The sequence below is a fragment of the Pyrus communis genome, chromosome 11, assembly GCF_041283825.1.
Source record: "Pyrus communis isolate YQ-2024b chromosome 11, ASM4128382v1, whole genome shotgun sequence".
NCBI classification, from domain to species: Eukaryota; Viridiplantae; Streptophyta; class Magnoliopsida; order Rosales; family Rosaceae; genus Pyrus; species Pyrus communis.
The window spans coordinates 32,464,324-32,478,829 of NC_142575.1; the positions used below are offsets into that span (position 1 = coordinate 32,464,324).

The 14,506-nt window shown below is 38.5% G+C and overlaps 2 protein-coding genes and 2 pseudogenes across 8 annotated transcripts; 2 read left to right on the plus strand and 2 right to left on the minus strand.

The window, feature by feature from the left end:
* The first annotated feature begins 524 nt into the window (after positions 1–524).
* Positions 525–5,174, plus strand: LOC137741513 (serine/arginine-rich splicing factor SR34B). Of its 5 annotated transcripts, XR_015953143.1 has the most exons (16): positions 525–664; positions 960–1,053; positions 1,384–1,449; positions 1,530–1,604; positions 1,682–1,790; positions 1,876–1,922; positions 2,028–2,085; positions 2,739–2,788; positions 2,939–2,995; positions 3,080–3,201; positions 3,286–3,387; positions 3,541–3,634; positions 3,709–3,794; positions 3,886–4,391; positions 4,701–4,789; positions 4,942–5,174. XR_015953143.1 is itself a non-coding variant. In XM_068481219.2 (14 exons), exons 2-14 carry the CDS (start codon positions 964–966, stop codon positions 4,943–4,945), a joined length of 903 nt encoding a protein of 300 aa, XP_068337320.2. In that variant the 5' UTR covers positions 525–664; positions 960–963; the 3' UTR covers positions 4,946–5,174. The 5 variants fall into 5 exon arrangements, 2 of the variants coding, with proteins under 2 accessions (XP_068337320.2, XP_088535457.1); XR_015953141.1 differs by lacking the exon at positions 3,541–3,634; XR_015953142.1 differs by lacking the exon at positions 3,541–3,634 and having other exon boundaries at positions 3,709–3,763.
* Positions 5,175–7,120: 1,946 nt separating this feature from the next.
* LOC137742468 (universal stress protein PHOS34) lies at positions 7,121–9,851 on the minus strand. Its single transcript, XM_068482343.2, has 4 exons — positions 9,595–9,851; positions 9,374–9,468; positions 9,125–9,246; positions 7,121–9,033 (listed from the first exon to the last, which is right to left on the minus strand). The coding sequence occupies exons 1-4, from the start codon at positions 9,782–9,784 to the stop codon at positions 8,946–8,948; spliced, it is 495 nt and encodes a 164-aa protein (XP_068338444.2). The 5' UTR covers positions 9,785–9,851; the 3' UTR covers positions 7,121–8,945.
* Positions 7,390–8,712, plus strand: LOC137742467 (phytochrome A-associated F-box protein pseudogene; annotated as a pseudogene). The gene has a single exon (XR_015953345.1). The product of XR_015953345.1 is annotated as a phytochrome A-associated F-box protein pseudogene (transcript).
* A 1,944-nt stretch (positions 9,852–11,795) lies between the features above and the next one.
* On the minus strand, positions 11,796–13,054 carry LOC137741967 (universal stress protein PHOS34-like; annotated as a pseudogene). The gene is made up of 4 exons (XR_015953037.1): positions 12,726–13,054; positions 12,469–12,563; positions 12,182–12,303; positions 11,796–12,029 (listed from the first exon to the last, which is right to left on the minus strand). The product of XR_015953037.1 is annotated as a universal stress protein PHOS34-like (transcript).
* Positions 13,055–14,506: the final 1,452 nt, after the last annotated feature.

A 14,506-nucleotide genomic window follows, 5' to 3' on the forward strand; every position in this document is an offset into this window, starting at 1 on the left:
CTTCTTGTATGGCTGTGCTCCGTGTTCTTTTATCCGTTTTTTTTCGCCAGATACCGACACGTAATCAACATATGATTCACTCTTGAGAATAAAGTCGTGCCAGAATTTGACGGAAAAGTAGATGAAATTTCATCGAATCTGATGGTGTAGTATTAATTGGCTAATTTTAAATAGTTCGGATTAATTTACTAAAAAAATATTTAAGGTGTTGATTTTAACTCGTATAACAGTTCAAAAGGTTAAACGGCAGTTTGTTCATTATTCTAGCTAGAGTAAGTTCATATTTGCAACATCATCGTTGGTTTTGAATAGTTTGAGTTCGAAACACAAACCTACGAGTACGACGAGGACAAGTCACTGCAGTTCGTAATCAGATTCGTTACACCACGTCCGCAAGTGCGGTGTGCACTCTTTGGTCCCGCGTGAGATTCAACGGTCCAGATACAAACTCTCGCAAAACCGATTAACGATCGGGCGGTTTAAACTAATAAACCAAAAACAGAGTCGTATATACTGCCGTACTCAGCGCAACAGGTTATCCGAACCCATAATTATATCTGGCAGCCCCACAGATCTTCTCTCCAATTTCAAAACCCTAACCCTTGAAACTCCAGCCCTTTTGGCCCCTCTCTGCTTCGCTGCGATCCCCAATTTTCATCGGAAGGTAATAGAAATTAAAATCGTAATACATATTGTTTTCGATTTCGTTTCGCAAGAACCGTAGGATGATAGAATTTAAATCGAATGTGAATTTGCATTTTGATTATCGTTTTCGGATTCTCGTTGACTGAACTCAATAAAATTAAACAATTTCTGTGATTTGAATTTTTAATTTATTTTCCATTGAATGCCTTATCTAAGAAAATAGGATCCTTGAGGAATTCAATTTGTTTACAGAAGATGCAACTTTGGAGTTTTTCGTATCCGAATTTTCAACGGGTTTGTTTGTTTTTTGGCAGTACAATGAGCAGTCGTAGTACAAGCAGAACTCTCTATGTTGGGAATCTGCCCGGTGATATACGCGAGAGAGAGGTGGAAGACTTGTTTTTCAAGGTAATTCAGTTTGTTGTTTGAATTGATATGCGGACGCAATGCTACGCGGTTTTTTGATGGGAAACTGTTGTTTGGAATTCATTTGATTGTACTTGTATGTGTAGAAGTAGAACTGTACATTGATGGGTTTCATGTTGTTTAAAAACGAATAGAATTTTGAGATTAGGAATGGAAAAGCACGTGTTTTTTTCTCTCGCAAAACTTAACCTTCGTATTATCTTTCTCGGGTGTGAACAATCATATTATCTTTTGAAAAACTTGCTTCTAAATAATGGGACTTAAAATAATAGCCATGAATAGACTGACTGAATTTTCTAATTTTCTCCACAGTATGGACGCATAGCCCATATTGACCTGAAGGTCCCTCCAAGGCCTCCTGGTTATGCATTTGTTGAGGTGAGATCCCTTGGCTACTTTCTTTACGTTATTCATTTATGTTTCATTTTTTCTGTGTTTGAACAAGTTCTTTGGTACAGTTTGAAGACTCTCGTGATGCTGAAGATGCACTCCGTGGTCGTGATGGCTATGATTTTGATGGGCATCGTTTACGGGTAGGCTATTATGCTTACTTTTCATGGTAGCCATGGTACTTTGCCTAGACATAGTATTCTGATGTATATCTCTGTAGGTTGAACTTGCACATGGAGGGCGTGGGCATTCATCTTCTTCAGATCGTCAAAGTAACTATAGTGGTGGTCGAGGTGGACGTGGGATGTCTAGGCGCTCAGATTATCGTGGTGTGTATTTCATTTGATATACGTTGTGCTGTTTTATATGTGGTAGGATGCATCTGATGTGTTTCTAAACCTTCTCCGCCCACAGTGTTAGTCAGTGAACTTCCCCCTTCCGCTTCATGGCAAGATCTTAAGGTGTGCTATTGTATTTATCAGATGAAGATTTTTTTTTCATTATAATTCTCCCTTGATGTGGTAACTGTCAATTCATATCTGACACATGTGATGCATTTTATTTAGGATCACATGCGACGGGCAGGAGATGTCTGTTTCTCCCAAGTTTTTCGTGATGGTAGTGGTAAGTTGCTTTTCATATTCGAGGGTATTCCTTTGGTATCATGTGTCAGATATTTGCTTGGATATTTTTTTGCGCATCTCCAATCATGATCTCCATTTTTAATTCAAAATTTAGTTAAAAAGTTACTTTAGGAGCTCTCTAGAAAATTTATACTCTTAGCATACTTGCTAATTTATGGAGTCATTATGATTGTGAACCAATAAGAATTAAGTTTTCATGTAAAATATTATTCAAACATTCGTAATTAATGCTATGAACTCCTTTCTCACTCTTTAGAGATGAAAGTTTCCAGCTCTCTCCCTATATTTTGGCTAGGAGGTCATTTCGAGATCCCATTGGAGATGCTCTTAGAATTAGCATTTTCGAGTTCCTACATAGCTTAATAGAATTTCCAGTTTTTCTCCTACCGTTTCCTGCTAGTTTTTGTTGATTTGGCTGGTTTTGTCATGTTGGTGACTTAGAAAAATTTATGATATGTGGTACGATAAAAGTTGCTCAGTGGTTCATAGTGCTTCTCAACCAATGTTCAGACTGTTTTTGGGATATATTCTGCTCTTTCATATAGTGTCATTTTAATATTGTTTAGTGGTTCATGGGTCTTCATATTTCAATCGTTTTAGCTTTTATCCTATGTTTTTTTTTTTTTTTTGTAGGCACAACTGGGATTGTGGATTACACGAACTTAGAAGATATGAAGTATGCGGTAAGTGTTCCTTTTACTTTCTCACTCCAGATATACATAGTTTCTTTAACCTTCTACGAAGCATGAGTTCTAGGTGTGAAATATTAGTATGTTGATGTCTCTGAAGCATCTATGTAAGAATCTCAAGCTTCATAAATTTGTTTTCTGCAGATCAAAAAGCTTGATGGCTCTGAGTTCCGGAATGCTTTTGACCGCCAATCTGTTCGTGTATGAATCTTACAGTTGAAAATCTCTCTCCTTACCTTCTATACTTTTTGTTAAATTCGTTTATTATCTCATTTTATTAAACAGGTGAGGGAATATGATGCGAAGAGGGACTCATCTAGGAGCCCTAGTCACGGTCGATCTCATTCAAAAGGCAGGAGCTACAGTCGCAGTCGTAGTCCAAGTTATAGCCGGGACAGAAGCAGGAGGTTTGACCATTGTCAATTCCACAACTCTAGATGTGGGGAATAAACATTTCTATTTAATGTTGTGACTTTTACATATGATTGCAGCAAGTCTCCAAAAACCAAATCTTCACGCCGCTCACTTGCTAGATCTCGATCAAGATCTGCTTCTCTCCCCGGTTCACGATCAAGGTCTCGCTCTCCATCAGGGTATGGGTTATTTTTATTTTTTTGAAATAGTCAGTTACCTATTGGTATGTTGATTACGTTTGATCTGGGTTTTCATGGGTCCATGTGGTGAATAATGATGGAGATTACTATTGCAATAAGATATCATGTGTAGAATTAAATGTCTTCTTGCAGTTCTAAAGTATGAATTATCTCATTTGTGCTGGAATCTTTTCGTGTTGGTCAATTCCATTGTTTCCTGCTCAGCAGTTGGGGTTGCCAAGAAAGAGTCAGATATCCAACTAGTTTTTATTTTCTTTTCCCTTTTTGCTTGCATGAAAATTACCTTTGTTTTTCTTTTAGATATGGATATATGCGGCGAACTGGGGATTGGATTTTAGGATCTTGATTGGATAAGGTCAATTGCTTACAACTCTTTTTCTATGGAGGTATGCTGTTATTTAGATAGGCATCTTTGCAAAACGTTCATGGTGCCTCTGTTCTAATGCTTTTGGCATTGTGAATGTCCATGGGTGCTAGATTGGGATCAATGGAAGTCTTGGATTGCACTAGTAAAGCTGGATATCTGTGAACTAAGTGCCATTGGGACTTGGAAGTCATCGTCAATGAGCAGTAGAGACAATTTGATTTTCGTTTCATGCTCCAACATTTTGCCAGGCTAATAGGTCACACTATCTGGATATGCTGGATTCTTGTGTTACAGTAGGGAAGAATGCTCCTTTTCTTTCCCACTGTTGTCTTATAAATAATTATAAATTTTTCTTTTTTTTTCAAATATTTCTCCCTCTGATTTTGTGATCTGTTTTGGTGGGGTTTGGGTCAATTCTTTCATTCATTTTTTTCTTCTATTGGTATGCTAAATGTTTATATTTTTTTTCTTCTATCCTTATTGGATGTGGTAACTTCACATGGAAGAGGCATCAAGGACCTTGGATCAAATTGGTAATAGGAACATGGTTATTAAATTCGGTTGTTTCTGGAACTTTTGCAGATCAAGATCAAGAAGCAAATCTCCAGTGCCTTCAGTAAGTCTTATTTTTGTAATATTGTTTCACTTAAAAAGTAGTTCAATATCTTGTTACTTGCCCCATTTCGGTAGTTTTTTGTATTCTGGGGTTAATTTAAGATATTATTGAGGTTTGTTTATGACATTTTTGTACTGTGATAGTGGATGAAGTGAAGTCTAATGTTTATAAAGTTTGGCTGGCTGATTTGATTTCTCCTTTACTAATGACGGCCTCTCTGGATTTGTTTTGACATTGGATTCGTGTGATAACTGCAATTGGATTACGGCTCTTTGGCCCTTTATAATTTTGTTTTGTTGGCATAATCAGAAACGCATAAGTAAAAGCCCGAAGAAGCACCTTAGTAAAAGTCCAAAGAAGCGTAGTGCCAGCAGGAGCAGGAGCAAGAGTTTGTCACGGTATCATTCTCGAGCATTATTTTGTTAGTGTCATCAGTGTCGCACCATCTTTTTCTTCTCTTGACACATTTTCCTCGAATTGCTATTGCTTTGTGAACGTTGAACTTGTGCAACAATTCGTTTTAGACTCTGATTGCAATTCTATTTGATAGGTGATATGATGTTATCCCTGACCTGAAGTTATCGCTCGGAGAAAGGTTTACAATCCTTGTTAAGGGACTGTAATACGGGCACCTTTTATTTAGCAGACTTGTAAGTTTATGGATAGATTCATTTTCAAATCACTGTCTGTTACATTGTTGGCTATTGTTTAACCGAAACTGGCGTTTTACCGTCTTTGCACCTTGTAATGCATTTGAGATTCTTTACTACATTTTTGCTTGAAGTCTCATTGTTCATTTGTTTGTTTAACATTGACGCGATTGATGATATACTCGAATGAACATCCAGCAACGGAAAAATGTATGTTGAAGGCCCTCGTATGTTCTTTTGACAGTGTGATATTCTAAACTAGGGGATATGTGATATGAATTTGGGTGCAAGAGGGATGACACGCTGCCTTGGTGAACTGGTCTGACTCGCGTGTGCCCGACTTTATCTATTTTGATGCACTATTTTGTGTCAAGTGATATGAAAGTGTTAGAGAGATACTCTTGAATTTTGATAGATTCACCACTTGTTGTCTATTGGATGAGTATTTCTCTTTTTGGAGACGTAGCAAGCATCAATTAGATGGGCGACGATGAATTATGTTTAGTTGCAAGGGAGAATGTCACGTGTTGTAGCAGTAAGGTGTTATGAAATGCACATGATGCAAACTAGCGGTGGCAGTGCAATCTGCGGAAGATAGGATAATAACAAATGGGGTACTGTCTTTTGTTTCGGGCACGCTGAAATTTTTTTGGCCTTTTTTGATTGGTGGTTATGCCATTCAATATTTTGCCTAGAGTGAGGAAAACGACAACGTTCAGATTTGTGGACTCAAATGTCCTACATCGAACACCGCATACCACTTGCGACCAAAAGCAGCCGCATTCCAGTCTCATTTCTAATCACGAAATAAAATATAATATAGGAAACTTTAACGAAAAATTCATGCACTGTTCAATTTAACGAAGAATTACATTTTTATTCTAAAAAGTTAATCATGGTATTATTTATTTACAACATCTTTTTGTCATTTTCGTTAAAACTCAAAAGTTTTCAAACTCTTTTCATTAGTTTTCTTTAAAATATATGTTGTGATTAGCTACGAGAGTTTCATTTGCAAAGTACTGTATCCTAGTTAGACACACGAATTTCGTTACCTGTAAACTTATTTTATCAAACACAAGTACTTCATTTTCAAAAGAATTATTTCTTAATTGGACATGAGAATTCTCTTTTTAATGAACTTACTTTGTGATCAGACACGAGAGTTGGATTACTAACCAATCTTATTCCACGAATCAAACATGGCCACAATGAAAACTAGATGACTCAATTATTATACTTGAGGCAAGTGAATCAAACACAAAGTGTTAATATACTATTATTTTACCAAATGATGGATTTTCTCAACAAGTTTGGATAAGAGCATCACAATTCCTCGAATGTCATATGAGAAAGTGGGGGTGGGGTGGGGGAGAGCCACACGTTTCCTCCTAATAAAGTGTGGTCAAAAGGCTCACAAGTGATGAGGAAGTAAAGTGTCCCCCAAAAATAAGTGTGTGTGACAACATGACAGTGAAATATACAATTTTTAAGTCCCACGTACACTCATGAGGAATTTCGTGCGGTCACAAATAACAATAGAATCCTATCTTACTAAGTGGAATTGTTTGTATAATTTTAAAACGTCATGTGCTTGGTTTTGCACTGAGTTTTTTGTTAGTTCCAAATACTTTATGTTTTTTTAAAGACTCTCTCCACCTTAATCATTTTCTCGCATCTTATCTTCAATTACGGCCACTCCATCTTTACCTTGTATATCCTGCTTTTGAATTCTATCCTTTCTCGAGGGGTCACAAAATAAACAAATTTTCTAATTAAAAAAAAAAAAAAAACAAACAAACAAATGAAAAGGAATCAAACTGCACGTATTTCTTTTAAGTTAGTTAGTCATAGTAGTGCAGTTCTAAAATTAATTCATTCTGTTGTCAAGATATGTCTGCTTTCTTGAAGAAATTCTCTAATGTTGCATGACAGTTCGATTCAATATTACACTGCTATGTACGAGCTTTTCTTAAACTTTGTACTCAAGTTCGATCACTACAATTCCAATTTAAAGTAATTCAAAGTATCGTCTTATCAAAATAATATAAATCAAATAGTCTCCCAGAGAGCCATTTCAGCGCCGCCAAATTCCAACGGCTAAAGAAATCGCCTCGCTCGCTCTCTCTGGCCATCCTCTTTAACCAACCACTCTCACACACACTGTTCATCGCAAACTTCCCCATCTCTCTCTCCCCAAATCAATTCACCGGAAACAAACTGAAAAACAAATCGAACCAAACAAACGGAAATTCCGTTAACCATCTCTCAAAATCCCCCAAAATACCCAAATCCAACGTCAATTTCGTCCTTTTGTCCCATCATTTCTCAGACAAGTTTGAATTCCGATGGCCGGAACCCTGTTCTCGAAGCTCTCCGACGATGTACTTCTGAACATCCTCTTCAAGCTCGAGGAGGACCCGCGGAACTGGGCTCGGCTCGCCTGCTCCTGCACCAAGTTCTCCTCCATGATCCGAAACGTCTGCTGGAAGACCAAGTGCTACAAGGTCATTCCTTCCGTCGTTTCCGATCTCCTTGCCGGCTCCTCCGAGCCTCCCGGCGGCTGGGCCTCCCTTCACAAGCTTGCTGTCTGCTGCCCCGGTCTCCTGCACTCCGGCGTCCTCTTCGAGAACTTCGACTTTGGGCTCGAGCGCGAGCTCGGTCCCGACGAGGATTACCGGAGATTGGACTCCAGTCCGGTCGGCGTATCTCCGGCGGCCAAGCCTCAGACCGAGGCGTCCTCGAGCCAAATTGGCGCGAATCAGGAGGGTGGTTCATCTGGAAATGATTGTTCTTGGTCTCTGTTCGATGATCTTTATTTCGATACAGTCTATAACGATTCTGAAGCCCATGATCAAGAGCAAGATAATTCCCAATTAGAATCAGCGGCGACGGAGGCGGCGGAGGATCAAGTCTCCGTCGAGAATGGCTCCGTTCGAGTGGGCAGCGAATTTTCGATTTGCAAGAAAAGGAAGGTCTGCAGACCGATGAGGTCGCATTTGGCTTCTGGGGTTTGGAATCTGAGCCGTGAGCAGGGCAACAAGCTTCTCCACAGCAGGTTCCGCGGCGATCGCTTGTACATTTGTGATTGGCCCGGCTGCGTGCACATCGAAGAGAAGCGAAATTACATGCTTTTCAGAGGGATTTTCAAGGATTTCAAGGGGTCCCAAGTGTGGAGGACGATCAAGGATGGGAACCGCAGCAAGATTGATCTGAATTGCGCGTTTTGCACCTGCAAGGACACTTGGGATTTGCATTCTGCATTCTGCTTGAGGCGGGTTTTCGGGTACCATGACGATGGCGAGCCGGTTGTTCGAGCTTATGTCTGTGAAAATGGACATGTCTCTGGGGCTTGGACCGACCTGCCATTGTACTCTTGATGGAAATTGCTCTCTAATGAGGGCATGTACTAATATCTAAACGGTTAAAAATCTCGGGGGATAGATACTCCGAAGCACCATAAAGTTTTCGCTCTCGAGTATCTGAGGAGCAAGGAATGTGTTTTTATTTCGATGTTGTCAAATTTTTCAAGAGTTGTTGCTGCTGTAATTGTTGTGTTTTCAAAACCTTCTTTGTTTTATTGTTGTTTGCGTTTCAATAAGATTGTATTATTTCAATGTCGTGTTGTAAGATTTTATTAATATCCTAAATTTATATTGAGATTTCAAATGCGTCTGTGTGTTAAGTCGTTCAATTGTTAGAATCGTGGATGTAGTGAAATGCAATAAATGCACAACTTCTAAATGTAGATGCTCGGGATTCATAGACAATAACATATTTTACATCGAGTAACATTTCTTTACAAGGATCAAAACAGCAACCATGCCTGAAATTATTTGCTGGCGGACTGCCGGACACAGCAGCTACTGCTCTTCAGTAGAGACGTTTTGGAGAGTGGCAGATTTTAGTTTTTAATTTTCGGCCTCTTCACAATCATCACAGTGCAGTGAGCATGATGAGCGCAATAATCGCTTACGCTGCCTAGGACGGCCCTGCAAGAGAAGGAGAGAACCAGAGTCGATTGATCGTTACTGACTGCAAATTTGCATTGCATGAAGAGAAGCAGCAAGAAAATGGAGTTACCTTTTGATAGCTCCATAGCCATGGCTTCCAGAAACCAAGATGGATGCCTTGTGTTTTTCTACAGTCTCACAGAGAACGTTTCGAGCATCCCCAGCCACCAACTCCACCACCACATCATTCACCTACATAAACATCAAATTAAACAAAAATATTAGCCTCAAAGAGAATGTTTTGAGCATTTCCCTGCAGAATTGGAGAAACCGGTTCTGTGATATCCCAGATGTAGGTACGTTTCGTGAGGATCATTACCTGTTTACTGGCGCAAATTTTCTTCGCCTTCTCGGCAACTCGCATGGCTATCTTCTGTAAGTCTGCCTCCAGAATTGGCAAAACTTTAGCTCCTCCTACACATTTCACTAAGTTGAGTATATATAGCTGCATTATACCCAATTAATATTTATGCGTATATAGAAAGAGCTAGAGCGCCAACTAGTTAGTAAGTTAATACATAGACGTGAATATCTACATACCAGGTCCGACAAGGGCCATGGCGGGAGGAGGGGGCTTGGCATGGACGACGACGAGCTTGAAAACAGGGTTTGATGCATAGGGGATAAAGAAGTGACTGAGAGTCCATTCGAGCGCGTACGTGCTGTGGTCGCTCTCGTCCATAGCAACCACCATTACTTGCTTCGAGTTCTCGACAGTGTTACTCGCCATTGCAGCTTTGTTTCGATAGCAATTATCTTCTAAATCGTAATAATATTTAGGTAGGAATAATTTGCTCATCTTCTGTGCCTACTTATATTGTAGGTACAGTATATGGAATTAATTATTGGCTAGACCCCACTAATGATCATCTTAATCATAATTAATTAAAATAACACATTACCACTGGCGCTGTTGGATATGTTGGTGGAATATATCTGTCTTACCGTCGGCTGGAATAAAAATAGTTCGAGTCTATATTTAAAGATAAAAAATAGAAGATTTTACCAATAGATACCTTAATCTAAGAAGCTGGCTAGTATAATATAAGAAATGATAAAAACATCTTGTATATCAAGAAGTTGGTCATTTCTGATGGTTATGAGGGATGAGGAAGTAACATACTTCGTTGATAACTAAATCTCCGAGTCTTGATTCTTTGTGTCAGCTTAGCATGGATTAAAGAGTAAGTTACTATTGTAGTACGACAATCAAAACTTTTATGTGTAGTATGACCAGTCTAAGCCTTCAATTTCTACCTAATGCCTTTGGGCTCCAGTTTTTCTCAATCTTTGTATTGACATGAGTTCTTCCAATAATCTAGTATCGAATTTTCTTCAAAAAATAAAAAATAAAAAATGGTCGTGGACCTAGAATAAAAGGTCAATCGCAAAGTATTTGTGGTTCAATTAATTTAAAGTGTTGAGTTACTTTTGCACATGAGGTCATGTGTTCAACTTACTTATCTCTTTAGTATGGACAAGGATTGTCTACCCTCTCGTGACCCCCTTTTTTATGTGGTCACGGTTAAGTCACGTTAATATTTTATATTGTTATTTTTATAGAGATAATAAGACAAAAATGAATAGTAATATAAAATGTTGACGTGGTTTAACCGTGACCACACAAACAGGAGAGCACGGAAGGCACCGAAAGTGAGAGGGCAGACAATCATTATCCCTTAGTATTGCTTGTGCATGACCTATTGTTTGTTTCGTCCAATCAATTTTATATTTAATTATTATTATTTTTTTTTTATAACTGATTCTATTGTACCTTTTTCACTCTTATCTTCAACCCTTTGGAGTTTTGTAACACAATATTTGGCAGTCGTTTTCCCATAAACAACGACGTATATATCCACCCTGGTTTCTCCCAAACCAACAACTCCAACACCCTTTTGATGTCGTCTGTTGTTGCACAAACGCCGCCCAATATCATTATGCGGCCTAAGTGATTTTTCGATTGAAAATTTAGGTTCTCGATGCGATTTGACATCTTTTCTTATCGCCCAAGAATATATATATATATATATATATATATATATATATAATTTTATTTAAGAAAACTAATGAAAAAAATTTGAAAATTTTAAGTTTGAATGAAAATGACAAAATAAAGAATAAAGTGAATAGTACCAGAATTGATTTTTTAGTGTACAAATATGGTTTTTCGTTAAAGTGAACAGTACCGAGAGATTTTCGTTAAATTTTTTTTTTTTTTCTTCACAATCTCGTTTTCTCATTTTGCATTTGGAGTGTGCTATCTACACACCTTTTTTTCTTTCCACATATGAAGATCAAATGAACAAGAGGTATGTGAAAAGTATAAAATTATGTGTGGATAACACACCCCTTTGCGTTTTTATGTTCCTTGTGTAGAATAAAGCAAAAAGTCTGACATCAACCATCTTACAAAACAAATCATGACTTCATTATATCAAATACTTCCACTTGTAAATGCATTGAGACCTTTGCATAAAAATCTCACACCTTTTGATTACACGGATGATTAAATGGGAATAATACCGATGCTATTAGTGATGGACCACAACCTGTCTCTCTGAAACTTTAACACCTTGATTCTTATGTAGGTAGCGCACAGATTAAGAAACAGCAATGAAAGTATAACTTATATCATAACTTTACCAATCAAATTTTTGATACACGGATCGACTGTCATACAAAAGTTTGAAGGCTTCAACTTTCGACCTATAAATACATGCGAGACTTCCGAAGTTTGAACGATCAAACTCTAAGCACAAAGTATATATATACATATAACCTTTCAAGATTCAATTCTCAAAAGGACGAATTTATTATGTGTGTATTGTAATTTTTCAAGCACGACGGACTTTTTGTCGTGCTTAACTGAATACCCAGTGAAAGCTTAGTGCTTGGTTTTAGGCTTCTTCACGATCATCACGGTGCTGTGAGCGTGATGAGCGCAGTAATCGCTGACGCTTCCCAGAACGGCCCTGCACCAGAATCAAATACAACATTAAGATTTCCACGGATAAGTAACATCATTTTCCATGAAAAACCTCAAGCTCGGCTCAAACTTAATCGTGCGAATTAGTGATGGTTGTTCGTTCAACTCGAAAAGATTAGATTAAGTTTGAGGGAATACCTTTTGATGGCTCCATAGCCATGACTTCCCACAATCAAGATGGATGCGTGGTGTCTTTCAACAGCATCACACAGAACGTTCCTAGCATCTCCTTCCACAACCTCCACAACCACATCGGTCACCTGCAAGCATTAGAATATGTAGTGCTCAGAAAAGCTGCTAGCGAAGGGCAATTTCTTCGTATCACATCGGTGTGCAATCATTTGGCTCCGCTGTGTTCTATGATAGCATAAGAATTACGAATCTCGTGTTGAAACCATCATATAGAATGGAAACCATCTAAATACCGATTTAGAGGCGCAAAATTCCTTGGCCTTCTCAGTTACGTGGGCAGCACTCTTCTTCAAATCAGCTTCCACGATCGGCAGAATCTCCGCCGCTCCTGCAGTTTTAGCACACATGCAAATTTGCTAATCATAATCAACTAAACAATGAAAACAAAGCGACTTCTGCACATTTGTTATTTTCCGCGGCAGCAGTTTATTCCTCTACTTTGCATTGTAGAGGTGGTGAAAATCACTTCATGTCGCAGTTAGATTCTTACCCGGGCCGGCCAAGCCGACGGCAGTGGAAACCTGGACCTTGGCGTGGACGATGATGAGCTTGAAGGGAGCTTTGTCGCCGCCGAAGGGCTTGAAGTAGTGGTCCAAAGTCCATTCCAGAGCGTACTAGCTCTGGTCGCTCTCGTCCGCCCCGATCACCATCACTTGCTTCTCTGCCGCCATTAATGCTTACCCTTCTCTCTCTAGTTCTTCACCTTCTTTCTTGTGTTCCCGTTTCTCTCTCTAGAAAAGCAGCTTTTTTTTTATTAGCGTTTGGAATAAGAGCTTTTCTGGCCAGCTATTTATACGAAGGACTTGTGCTTTCAATGGAATCGGTTCGAACGAGCGAGCTTGCTTGCTTGATTCTTCATTCTTGGTACAAACAGCGTCGTCTGATTTGGTGGACGTAATATAGCTTAATTCCTAATCATTCGGGTTATCTCTAAAAAGAAACGACGGGCGGTTAAGGCAAAACAATCACAGACTGGCGCGTGAATACAGCTTAATGGTATTCCTGTTTCTCTGCTACTGGCAATGGATAATTAGTAATTGTTAATTGTTGATTAAGGCTATTAATAGTGTCACTCTTGTTTGGTTAGATTAAGGGCTTGTTTGGAACTGTTTTTAAAATAATTGAAAGCGTTTTTGTAAAAATGTTTTTGTAACCAATCTTTAGTAAAAGAGGTATTTGTCGATTTGCTCCTCTGAACTTGTATAGAGGTGCCAATTTCTTCTGGAACTTTAATATTAGTCGATTAACTGTTTAAACTTTTATAATTAGCCAATTTCCCATATAAACTTTAACTTTAGCCAATCACCCCCTTGAAATTTTATAAATAGCCTATTTATCCCCTAGTGTTAGATGTTAAATTTGTCATCCAATTTTCCATTTTTTTTTTGCCCCTATACAGTTGTCATGTGTTGTTTGATGATCAAAATGGATAAAAAATTGGATGAAAATTTTTAAAATCTAGCATCAAAAAGAAAATTGACTATTTATAAAAGTTTAGGGGATAATCAGCTAAAATTATAGTCAAAGGAGGAAATGGCAAATTATAAAAGTCCAAATCTTAGAAATCTTATACCTGGCCCAAAATGTCTCGTTGCATTTTAAAACGGCTCTGGTCCAATCCCTCCAAATTTGGGCCCCACTCGACCCATACCCACCCTAGCAAAAATAGGTTCTGCTGGGGCCTATTTAGATGTTGGTCGTGAGTTATTTGTAGTTGTTTCTTCATGTTTTTCCTATTCATGGTTCTTATGATTCTTTCCACTGCAAATAACCTGAATGCATTGCATTATTCAGATCCTCTTGGATTGGGGACGATTTAACTAGGAATCTTTCCTTTTCTCTCTTAGTCACCTGGCTCAATTGTTTTTCTAAATTTTTAGTGGAGGCGATCATATTCTACATCTCCTGTTTATTGTGATCAAGGTACTACCTTGTGGATTCAATCAATTTATCAAAGCCAATTCCCCAGACAGCCTTATATGGAGAGACAATTGTTGTACTGGCTATGGGGGGATATGGCTTGGTCTGCTAATTTCCAACGCACTTAAACTTATCTGGTGCGGCAGTTGCTGTACTGTCTATGGGGGATATGGCTTGGTCTGCTAATTTCCAATGCACTTGAAATTCGGGTAATCCCTCTATCCTAGGTTATAAAAATTCGAGTATGGGTCATTTTGGGTAGGGGTGGGTTTAAAAAACTGAGCTGAAGCCGAAAAAAACTGAACTGAAATAGGTTGGTTCGATTTCGATGTTCCAAAAACCAAATCGGTT